This window comes from Patagioenas fasciata, chromosome 1 (genome assembly GCF_037038585.1).
Source record: "Patagioenas fasciata isolate bPatFas1 chromosome 1, bPatFas1.hap1, whole genome shotgun sequence".
Taxonomy (NCBI): Eukaryota; Metazoa; Chordata; class Aves; order Columbiformes; family Columbidae; genus Patagioenas; species Patagioenas fasciata.
This window is the reverse complement of record NC_092520.1, coordinates 89089154-89101576: the sequence shown is the minus strand read 5'-3', so window position 1 is coordinate 89101576 and position 12423 is coordinate 89089154. Positions and strand designations below refer to the sequence as shown.

At 38.8% G+C, this 12423-nt stretch overlaps 1 protein-coding gene across 4 annotated transcripts in view; it reads right to left on the bottom strand.

Annotated features, from left to right (window-relative positions):
* Nucleotides 1-261: 261 nt before the first annotated feature.
* Nucleotides 262-12423, bottom strand: part of JAM2 (junctional adhesion molecule 2) — a 37330-nt gene continuing 25168 nt past the window's right edge. The window contains exons 3-10 of one of the 4 annotated variants that reach the window (XM_065862662.2): nt 9829-9942; nt 8628-8780; nt 6642-6847; nt 5294-5396; nt 3512-3619; nt 3069-3084; nt 2144-2174; nt 262-1008 (exon numbers count right to left, since the gene is read on the bottom strand). In XM_065862662.2, coding sequence (XP_065718734.1) covers nt 976-1008; nt 2144-2174; nt 3069-3084; nt 3512-3619; nt 5294-5396; nt 6642-6847; nt 8628-8780; nt 9829-9942 — 764 coding nt within the window. In that variant the 3' untranslated portion in view covers nt 262-975. Of the gene's footprint in view, nt 2175-3068; nt 3085-3511; nt 3620-5293; nt 5397-6641; nt 6848-8627; nt 8781-9828; nt 9943-12423 lie in introns of all 4 variants that reach the window. The other 3 variants (XM_071810140.1, XM_071810162.1, XM_071810151.1) reach the window with 3 other exon arrangements.

Sequence of the window (12423 nt, the reverse complement as noted above, 5' to 3'; positions counted from 1 at the left end):
AAGCTTCTTCAGAAAAAAAAACAAACAAACAAACAAACCAACAAATCAAAAAAACCCCACTCATAACATGAGCCCTGAATCCGTAGCAAAGCACATAGTAATAGACCTGGACAGCCAAAAGCGTAGCCACAAATTTTCTAGTTTTACACTGCATTAATGAATGCACAGGTGATGAAATGTTACTCTTAGAAAAGCAACTGAAACCTGTTAAGGAGGTTGTGAGATTTAAATTTTAAGTAACTGAACTATTGACACAAGCACTTCAAGTTCTGAGAAACTATTTATTTGTGAAACGTCAACAGTTAGAGTCCAGATGCTACAGCTTGAGTTGTACTGGCATGATTTTTTCTTCAGAATGGAACTACATATGCAGTCTACAGAGAGATCTACTTCCTTCTGGAAAAGAAGCTGTAAGCATTTCATATTAGACAATAAAATGCTGCTTGAGCCTCAGTTACAGGAAGCCTCATCCTGTCAGGATAGTGAGTTTAAGTCTGCATGACCACTTATGCACTCATAGATGGCTTTGGCAAATGAAACACAATGTCAAGGTACTAATAAGTCAGAATTGCAGGAGACTTTGAGCCCTTGACAATGGTGCAGACATAAGTAGTAGCAGTAGCAAGGTCATCCATGCAAGTTATTTGAACAGATTGTTCCAAGCTATAAAAATGAATCCTGGATTGCTGTATGTGTACATGGACAAAAGAACAACTAGAACTCTTCACACCATTTGTTTTGTGTATTCAATTTAGTTCTATCTTTTAAGTTTTGTGTGGTGTGTTTTTGGGTTTTGTTTGTTTGTTTTTTGTTAAAGCACTCACAGACAGGTTGACTAGATCTAAACATCAGCAGTTTCTTTTTTCAGTGTGTAGTATGTGGGAACAATATTTACAGAGTAGAAGTCAAAAGATCCCTTTGATGGTTTTGTATAACAAGTAGTCATTTGATGTCCCTCACAGAGGCTGAAATCTTCTAAATAACAAAGGACTTGGTATGCTTGAAATCCTAAATGAAACAAGAAAGGTTACATAAGTAACAGTTCCAAGCTCTTAACCAGCTTAACATTTTGTGTACATTTCAGAAGAAATGAAGGTATCAAGACTGAAGAGAAGCATGCCTGAAACATTGTTAATGTTTTCTCTTTTCTGGAAAGGGAAGCATGCAAAATGCACTGCTACACAGAACACAAGTAATAACCTATTAAAAACCAGAAGTATCAAACAGCTCTAAGCATCTGATTCACAAGTCCATTAATACTGATAAACAGCTACCACAGCTCTTTTAAGTTTGCTCCTTCCCCCTCAGACCAGCCAGGTAGCTGGCCTCAGTAAGTTTCTTACATAGATACTAGGTGAAGAAATAAACTAATGCTGCTTAATAAGGTCTGTTTTAATTAAAGAAATGGGTGGTGTTTAGTAAGCCTTAAAGGCTATTAATGTCCTAATAATACTAATGTAAATTTCACGATCTGTAGTTTAAAACAAGTTGCTCCTAGTTGAAGTTTTAGCTGGAGCTCCATTCTTTTTACACCAATCTGAAAAGCCGGACCAATGTACATGCAGTTAAAGCCCTTGAATCCTTTCAATGAGCTTCCGTATTTAGTCAAGCCTTTTGATCCACATTAATTTAGAGGAATTAAGACCCAGACTTTCTCTTGCTGCTGCCTTTAACTGTGTCTGAGTTACATTTCCTTGGTTAACCAATACGCACAAGAAGCAAGGCAGAGCAGAAAACTTCACAAACAAGAAATGGCATCATTAAGTGGATAGCATAGAGATGAGATTGTCAATAAGTGTAAGGGTGTTGCCTTTCTGGTTTATCTGATGGAGGGAAAGTAATCATGAAAAGGGGAAAGAGAAAGAATGAAATAAGGTAATAGACCGGGGAGATGCAGGAAGAAGTAGGTAAAAGGCAACCAGGTAAAAGTCTGGTTAGTGTGGTAAAGAAAAGGATGGTGAAGTATGGAGCAAGGTGCTGTAATTGTGTGGCACTTAAGACTAATAGGAACCTATACACAGAGAGATGGTATCTCCAGCTACTGGTGGCATATAAGGTTTGGGAGTGTGTGCAAAAACAGATATGAGGAGTTTTGAAGACATCTGAAACTTTTTAAGCACACTACTGAATGCAGAACACTTGCCTTTTCACTCGTAGATTGATAGTTGGTCTTTCTGTTAATAGGAAAGGAACATAGGTTAAATAAGGACTTTGCTGGTATTTGAACCCTTTGAGAACCTTATTTATGAATGTATTTTTCCTGTTTTCCAGCAATTCTTAAGAGTTTTATTCCCCTCTTAGAAAAAAACTGTTGAACGTTTTTAGACAGCTGTCATTATTGCATGAACCACTGCCAAATTACCTTCCCTGGCTTGTCTTTTCAGTGCATCCACTTACACTTTTTGTCTGGCTCATGGCCAGTATAAACAGCACAGTATTTTAAAGTCGTATTTGTATTTCTCTTTAGTATTTTTTTTTACCTGCTATAACCTAGGAGTGCTAAGATAAACTTTTAAAAGAAAAAAAAAATTGGAGGACAGCTTCCAATGAAGCACACAAATTTAGCCTTGTGCGGGAGCTCTAAAATAGCTTGAGGAATCCTGACTTGCTACTAAGAAATCTAAGTGCATGAAATAAATCCATATTAGAGTAGACAAGACACCCTCAGAAAGTCTCTACCCATCATATTTTTACAAAATATTTCCTGAAATAATCTGCAGACATAGATACGAGGACAGTTCAATTCAGTTCTGAGCATCTTTTGTCCAGTTTGAAGAGGAAACAAAGGCAGGCCTGTAGCTGAGTTAGGGGTGTAAAACGTAACTATGTAAAAAGACTCATCTCTGCACATTTATCACAATAATAAGTCACAGTTAAGTCACTATCGGACCAACACAGTAGTTCTAATAAGGCGATCAGCTGGTGTGCAGGATAAGGGTTGTTTCAGTGTTTGAAATAGCCAGTGTACAAGAATAATGGGAGAACAGCCTTAAACAATCATCAGTTATCATCAGAAACGTAAATGAAGTTTGCAGTGATTTGTGTCCTACTTGCATCAAGATACTTACTGGGAAGAGCTTCCCTCTGAAAAAGAAAAAAAGGGGGAAAAATTAGCACAGGAACAGTTTCCTTAGCCAACTTAAAGTGCACTTTCGCCACGACCCAGAAGAGGGAGCCAGTCATTTAGTTTTCCCTTCAGAATTCAGCCACTCAGATCTTTGAGACCTCAAGCAAACCTGCCTGGCTTGTTTTTATGTCGCTTTTCTTTGCTGTCCCTTATCAAAAGCCATACGGTAGCCTTATGCAACTGCAGAAACGTCTCTGTGTCATTCATAGAGTATCATTTGCACTAGAATTTACTGAAATAAAAATCTCTGCACTAAAAAAAGTTGCTGTTGCAATGCTCTTTAGCTTCAGTACCATGGAGTTAGAGCCCTCGTGAAAAAGAGGACATGTTACAGTCAGCAGAACTGACATTTTTTTGACACAAGAAAGAAGTGATTTTACTTACTTGCAAAGTAGCCCTTTTTTTGGGCATAAAATACTCCAAGGCCACACAGTGCCATTACCAGAGCCACAAATACTACTGCAGCGATGATACCACTTACGTTAAGGTCATCTGTAATTATAAAACATAAGTCCAATATTGCAAATTGTAAAAATTTCCATTGGCTGGATTTTTTCCCCTAATTATTACAGACACCTTTTGTATCTATAGGTGGTCTTCAGCCCAAGCTGCATAAGTTAATTTGTAGATAAAAGCATTACTGTATCACAGCCACATTAAGAGGAGTGCTTGATACACTGCTTAATTTGGGCCAAAAGTAAGGAAATAAGAAGAGGGGTCAAAGGATATGTACTCCTTGTTATACCTATCCCCAATAAGGATTATCCAAGTCATATGTCTCTAAGGGAAAATATCTTGAAATCTTTTGAAGTCATAAAACAAGTGTCTTCATATAGTTTGCTTAAAATAACTGAGGCAAGCTCATGGCAATGTCAGGTCCCAGTTCAGAAGAACTCTTCAGGTGAGTTCTCTAAAATTCAATTTTTTTTTTAAACAGCAAAGCTTTTAAAATTAAACAGAATAAAGACCAACAAATATTCTAGCCCAGATGTTTGAAGTTGAACACTACGCCGGGCTACCAAACCATCTAACCATTTTTATTTTGAAGGTGATGACTCGTGCCCATTTCCTGATATAATCCCTAAGAGCTTCATCCGTTTCAGGAAAGACACAGACATTAACAAGCAGAAAGGTTTTCACAGGTTTTTGTTTTATGTCCAATTACTTATTTGGCTCCTGACTTTAAGCATACATTAGTATATGGTAGGGAGTTTGATCCCCAAACCTATACATTTGTGTGCACTGGTTGACAGCAATTTAGGACTTAGATGAGTATTTCCACAACAGGGGGATTCTATTCTATCTTAGTACCTGGTGGGACACTTGCTTATAATCAACCAGGAATGCATTAAAAGCTGTGATACAGTGATTTTCACTTAAGTTCTAAGAAGGCACCAAACAATTGCTTTATAGAATTCTTGGCCATGAATTTCTTGCAGTATTTGTTAGGAACTTTTAGAAACTTTAGGCATTTCTTTACCATCCGTTTTCCTATCACATCTGCTCAAGCTAATTTTATATTTTGCTAAACTACTTATACATTACGGGTTATTATAGACTCTGCCCTTCCAGCTTTTGCTAAATGCTTTATTAACTAACCAACATAACACTTCACCTGTGCTGTACAAGTAGAAAAGGAACAGGCAGCAGGATTTTTTCACTTTTAAGATACACTGATTTCTTCAGTATTCCTCTGGCAGGTATAAATGAGTCATTCGGTTCAATTTTTGATCTGTTACATTAAGATCTCACATGAATGCATCTCAAAACAAACGCTTTTCATAAAGAAGATAACCCCAGTGGACTGACACATCCTGTACACCTTCCACAAAAGCATTCTGAAATGTTAAAAAATCTTGCATAGGTAATGCTGTTCTGTGAAGTTCAGTGTTTGGCAGCCTAAAGGCTACATACTGCAATAATTTTAAGGTACTAAACTTGTTGCTTTTCTGTGAAATGCAGTGAGATACGTTTGTGCTGTAAGAAAGGCATGCTTGAAGTATCCAAAGCAAAAACATATAAAGGAACTCATTATTCCTCCACCAAAATGTCATAATCAAACAAAAAGATATAATTCAATCTGGTCGTAGCTTCTCGGTTGCATCATGCAATAAAATCATTAATATTGCAAGACTGTTTTCTGCCCTTATTTGATTTGACACATACCAACTTGCATTCGCTTCGCTGAGCATTTCTGAGATAATCCAATCCCATTGGAGGCTTCACAGAAATACTCTCCAGTGTCATTCTTTGTAACTGTGTTAAATAGCTGTTAAGACAGAGTCCAAAACCATTATCAGAATGGAAAATAATTCAGAATTTCCTGTGGGATAGAAATTTTGACATGTCAACCGGGTCGGTTTGTTTGTTTTAAGCAAACAATAACAAAACCTGAAAGTGAGAAATTCTGGTCCAGTTCAACCCCATAATTCAGCTCCCTAGTCATATTCCCTGGTTCTTAACTTCAGCTTCTGGTCTAAGAGTGTCTTTTAGATGGACATTTTAAATGGAGTGTACCTACAAGGAGATTTTTTTCAGTGGATCAGTACTTTCCAATAAAATGCATTTTCTTGGACGTGCTGTAATTTCAGAATCCCTGAAATCAGAACATTTTGTTCATATTACCAAAAAAGCAACAACAAGTTAGTTAGAAAATAATCACATACCACAAGAAAAAAAAAACCCAAACAACAACAGCTAGTAGTTTTGAGTAGCCCACCTAATTTCCACTGTGTGCTGAAAGATCCACAGCACTTCTGAATGCTTAGTCGCATTTCAATTTCCAGGTTAAATCATGCACAAAAGCAGGGCATTCCTAGAACAACTCTTCCAAAAAATCTCAGTTGCCAGTGCATCATTAAGTAGTGTGTTTTCAGAAGGATCGGCTAATTTGGGGGGAAAGGAGGGGATGGGAAAGAGATGGAAGAGATGGCCACCAGTTCAGAGCTGATGGGGCAGAGGGAGGGCAGAATCAAACAACAACTAAAACAAACAAACAAAAAAACACTAAACTGTCTTAAAGCCCTGACTCATTCCCACTGACTTCATAAGAACTGAATGGGAACTTGTGAACACCACTGGATTGCACAGATTCTGGACTGCCCTTAGTGCTGCATTCCCACTGAAGCAAGCGAAGTTGCTATTGCAGATTTTAAGGCGCTATCAACTATAACTCTGTTGACATACTGAGAGACCATTTTCACCTGGCACTAGATAGCTAACTGACAAGGTGAAATTTGTCATATATTTTCAAGATTCTGCTCATTGGTCATTACTGCAGCCTTGCAACTCAACTCACTCATTTTGTCTGTATCACTCAACACCTACAGCTTGTCATTGGTCTGAGGCAGAAACCACCTTCTACATTTGTTAGCAGGTTTTTTCAGCATGACACTGATGTCTGACAAAGACCTTGTGCATTTTTGGATTAAGACCCCTGTGCATCGTTGTACGAAACAGTGAATTTGGTCTTCTTGATATAGCTGGTTTTGACAGAGTTGCTTATTACACTTACCAGGGTGCCAGACTTTTTATTCATGGTGTAGGTGATGTTTGCTGCTCTAGCACTGCCTGTTCCTGTCTTTTCCAGTAAGGCAACACCGTTCTTGTACCACTGGTACTCAGATGGAGGAGACCCCTCGGTCTCCCTACAGCTCATTTCTACTACTGTTCCTGTCATGGCAGAGCTGGGCACCTCACATACTGGAGTAGTCGGAGCAACTGGAAAATGAAATTACACTGGTTACAGAGTCTTAATCTTATCAGCCCTGTGTATATGACGACTGTTTGACAGTCACTGGTGAGGAGATGAACACTTGTGTACATGCTTAGCAATTGCCATGTTAATGAAGAGAGGTGCTGGAAAAGGGGATGAAGGCAGAGTCCTGCTACTGGAGAGCACAGTAAAATTTGTGAGTTGCTAAAAAATGGAAGAAAGAACCTTGGTCCCAGCCTTCCCTGTCACATGCTGTGTCATCTTGTCTGCAATCTACACGTTTTCATCCAACCCGAGAGGTTGTTTCATCCTATTTCTTACAGGCAAGAGAGCAGATAACTCGGGGAATCTGTAAGTTCAGAAGCCTCCCCCTCTCTAGTATTTAAAAAGTGAGAAAGAATAAAAAAAAGGTTTTTTTGTATTAGAAGAAGTCAACTGTTAATTTTGAAAAATGATTGTCAGAAAGAATTACCAAGACTGGCCATCATCACAGCCATTGTGCAAATCCCAGGTTGAGGATCAAAAACAATTGGCTACTAAATTTTAGTTTAAATTGGAAATAAACATTCCCACACATAGAGATGCTGGAGAACTGCTCATTCCTTCTGCCATGAAGATGTACATCTGTTTTCCAATTATTCTTATATGAACAGTTTTGGGGATTTTTTTTGGTAACTTGAAGCTATGTGGAAGAAAACTAAGGGTGAAGAGGCATGCATGCTACATTAAAAGCACAAGTGACACCTTAACAAAGATTCATAGTTTTTTTTCTTGGTTGCTTTTAAAATAGGAAGCAAAAATAAAGACAAGTTAAATATTAACTAATTCCCAGTAATTTTCAAAAAGGTTGGTCAGCAAACATACACACTCTCCCTTCTCTCCTTTGAGCTCTAGAGTTTCAACTTTATATTAACAAGTCACATGTAAAAGAGTAAATCTGTTGAAAGAATGGAAGAAGGAAAAAGTGGTGTTACCTCATTGGAGCTAATCAGAAGTTCATTAATTTATCATCCTTTATGGAAAACTTTGAGACTTTCTGTATAACTTTAAAAGATCAATTATTTTTGTATACAAAAAATAAAGATACTAAAAAAGAAAGTATTTTCTTTCTCCCTACACAGAGAAAACAACAAAACTACCAACCTCTACCACTCATGTATTAGGAAAAATAACAAGAACAATGTAAGAAGAATGTGCTCGGTATTCACTTTTCCCTCCTTTCCTCAACTAAAAAAGAAAACAAACAAAAAAACACAAAGAACAACCACCCCCCTAACGCAACACCATCTCTACTGTAAATGAAGTCCACAGATTGCTAGCTCACTGGCTGGCATTGCGCAGACACTGCAGCAGTTTCTCCTTCCAAAACCAGGAGGAGACTGTAGCATATTGGAATGAACCTCTGCTTAGGAATATTTGAGAAGTGTTGACAGATGCTGACTTTCCAGTGCCAAACACCATGATCAGCTTGTCCAGATTTTCAGCCACTGAGTGACTTTGGTTTTAGTAGACATGGAAGTTTCACCATACCATAAATTGGCATACTTGCTAAGTTTTGAGAACCCAGCTACACATTTATATAAAAAAAAAACTAGTTATGTTCCTTTCTGATGCAAGTATGTATTTTGCAAAAAGTTCTTCCGTGAAGTAGGTTGTAGAATGCATGTGTGCACATGTATTTACAAACTCAGCTGCCACACACTATTATGGACACCCCTATCTCCAGCACCCCTTGCCATTATTCCATTTCTTTACAGAAGCCCAAGTATTAAAGTTCGTTTGTACCCAATACTGTGAGAGTAATCGTAGCCTCTCCCAGGCGTTGCCCCTCTTCACTCTTTGCACTGATTTCGCAGCGGTAGGTCCCAGAATCCTTTCTAGTCACATTTCTAATACGGATTCCTGTATTCAGCATCTCTGCTCGGCCTTGAAGATCACCTTTAAAGGAGAACAGACAGAGGGTCTTCTGCTCTTTGCTTATTGCAAATGTCTACATCTCATTGCCTTGCTCTGAAATCCTGTACAATTATTAACTATTGCTCATTTGTTCAGTGTTAGTTTTCTGTCACCAAGAAGCAGTATGTAATCCCCTTCCCAAGACAGTAAGTACCTTCTACAAATTGTCCAGTTAGTCCAAAACCATTCGGTTCAAAACCCTACATCTGTCATACATTTTCTAGCTGGAAGATGGAGTACTTATTTTCTGCAGACTTTTCAAGAAAACGCATACCAGTACTCAGGTGACAAAAAAAAAAAAAGTCATTTTCCACAAGAAGGATGGTCATCACTAATTCTAGCCCCTTACAGAAAAACTTCTGCACGAGACCACAGCAAAGTATTTGACATTTTAACTTGGCATGAAAAACTTGATGGATTTAGCAAAGATATTGCCATCAGTCTTTTTACAGTGAGGTTTTTTTCATTCCACAGGTTGTTATGAAATTAAAGTTACTTGCACATACAGAACAAGGAGTTCCAGTATCTCTCTAAATTAAGTACATGCAGAAAAAAACAAGTCCAGAGCAGCACATCTGGCAAGCTCTACAAAGTAACAAAATTGTTGTGCTTTTATTTTACTTCTCAACTTTCATTTATTGTGTACAAGGTACCAGAAACCCTTATTTTCTTCAGCACATAAAGCTGAGGTAAGTCCTTTTAAGAGCATATAAACAGAAATTCCACTTCTGAAAAGAATACAAATAATTTAAAATATACAGCTGAGTTTATATTTTATGTATATAAAAATTGCTGCATTATTCATATCTAAGCCTCCAGCTCTACAGAAGGCTTCAGAAGCCTCTTTGGAAGATACAAATGCAGAGCTTGCAGTAATTTGGGGGAGTTCATATTTGAACATAATTTTTGAAAAACTTCAAGGAATTTGCAGTGCCATTTTTCATAGTCTTTGGTTTTATTATCTTGAACTTAATTAGAAAGGTAACTAATCATTGATGACTTTATGAAGAATTTTTTTGTAGTACTTTACCTGTAAATTCACCATTATAGTAGACAAATGAGACTCCTTGTGACTGGATTTTCTTCCATTCTATTCTTAAGCTCATTCCTTTTGAAAATTTGTGCTTGCAACTAAGAATAGCCTCTAGAGGGGAGAAAAGAAAAAAGTGCAAAACGGAAAATTAGAAAGTTTAGCATTGTGCTTGGCACACATTCAGGCCCATGAAATTAATATTCCCTCTTCAAAAGAATTTGAGCAGTCAGCAAGAGCCAGATCTACTTCTCAGGGTGATGCCATCAGACCTTCTCCAGATTTACACACACGCAATGGGGAAATTTTCTCATATTTCAGTGGCTTTTGGATCAAACTTCAGTTGTTGGGGACTAGATATTCCCACATTGGATGGGCACAGATTCTGTATTACTACCCTTATTCTAGGGTAGTAATGCAGACCTTGTTAAAATAAATATTTTGTGAATTGACATCCTGAATTCAGAATCAATAGTTTAACTGTTTAAATTTATAACTTAAGGCAAATGGAAAACATACCAGTAAGATGGTTAAATAGCCTCCTAAGTAACTTAATTACAATTTCACATTGGTTATTGTAAAGGTATGTGGAAGGTGAGAATCTGCTTCAGGAATGTTACCCAAACAAGGGCATTTTAAGTGCAAAGGTGATAACAGGTAAAGGAGGCACTGACAAACAAAACCACAGCAACACAAACGTGGTACACAAGGACTACCAGAGATGATGACAAAGACCATCAGTCTCCAAACAAACCAATTGGCCTGTGGTGTCGGCAACTGGCATGAGTGAGGGTCTCTGTGTCAAAAGATGGAGGAGGCACAGATCTTGGTGAATCTTCCAGCACGTGTGCCTGGAGTGCCAACTATTCCAGCAGAACAGGGCGGCTTGAGTGAATTTAATGCCAGCAACTGGGGTCACACTGGGGGTGTGAATCAATGTTTTATGTGAGCCCAGGCAGTGTTGTATGTGGGTGCTGTTGAAGGCAGTGCCTTGTCTGAGAACGTCCACGTAGCTGGCAGTGTCAGGGTCAGTGTGTGTACCTGTGGGTGTGCACACACAGGCACACATCTTTGGGGTACACGCTGCCTTGCTACTAATAGAACCTAGAAACGGGAAAACAGCAGCCATGTCCACAAGCCTGGCACAAAGATCCAGGTCTGCAGGAGCACTGGGCTGGGATCCAGTGGCCAGGCAGGAGGAACCCTCAGGCCTCAGAGCTGCTGGAGGTAGCAGCTGCTCATAACATCTCTTGGTGGTTACCTTTTATTTGTTCATCCAATTGTTCACCTTTCTCTCTGTTCACTCAGGTTTCCCTGACTTATGTATAGCAGGCATCACCAACCAAGTTTCACAGCGGCTAAGCTTTCAAGAGTTGCTGGGTTTTGCAAAAGTTGCCATAACTGGGCAAGATGCAAACCAAAATTTGTGCTTCTAGTAAAGAACGGGTCAATACCAGGAGCTCAGCTGTTTTTTTTTCCCTCCCATCTTGAATATGTAGCTTGTATCACAGTAATTGTGGTCTATGGTCAAGTGTGTAGTTATGGGGGAACTGAGGAGGGAGAGAAGACATGACAAACTGTATGGGTGATTTACTGGGACAAACTCAGTGCATTTCAGTAGTTTTGCTCTCTGTGGAAGAGCATGCTGGAATTTTTTTTTCCTCTTCCAGTAAATGACTCTTAAGCCAAGGTATTAATCAGAGTTGTTGGGAGACAGTATCAGAGAAAAGAATCCAACCACACATCTAATTGGCTCCTAATCTATCAACAAAGTAAAATTTAGTATCTCCCAGAAGCTTCTGTGAAAGAAACCAATACAGTATTGATCTTGTCACTTTAGACTGCTCATCTTCCAATATAGGCCAGAGTATCACAGATCAAAGGCCTTCATAGTTTTGGCAATGCCTGTCTAGCTTCAGGAGACAAACATCTATTGCTCAAACACACAGCCAATCTACATTAACCAGAACCCTCGTTTCCAGCCTCAAACAAGGCTGAAGAGCAATTAGGAGCTACCGACAAACCTACTAACTCACCCTTTAAATTCCCAGGTCTGTTCTGCAGAGGAACAAAAAGCTTCCAAGGGGCCAGACTGGTAGCCTTGGTGATCTCTCACAGAGGAAAAAGTGTTCAGACTTGAAAGAAAAATTGAGGTAGGAGGGCATCCTTTGCCAGAAACATGTTACACACACACTGGCCATGCTGAAAAACATGCTGTGCACTCAGGAAGCCCAAGGTTCCTGACTTCAGGTTGAGTGGATGGGTGGAGACTTCCTGAATCTTAAGATTTGCTAAAGTTTCCTTTCCATTTTGTTTTTGTATCCTTCTAACAAAGAAAAGCCATCATTCAAGTTCTGCTTGCTTGAGCTAGTGACCTTGTGACAGCTGGCTGGTCTCATGAGTTAGTCTGTATTAGCTGACAGAGACAGCTCAGCTGAAGTGTTCTCAGCTGAACAGGTCACCTCCATCTTGAATGAACTGCCCCTTTCTTGCATACCATGTTTTTTCATTTCAGAAAAAGCTAGCACTGATGCCCTTCCACTAATCTTATTCAGAGAAAGAAAGCTGAATGGAAGAAGGGGAGCACACACAGAA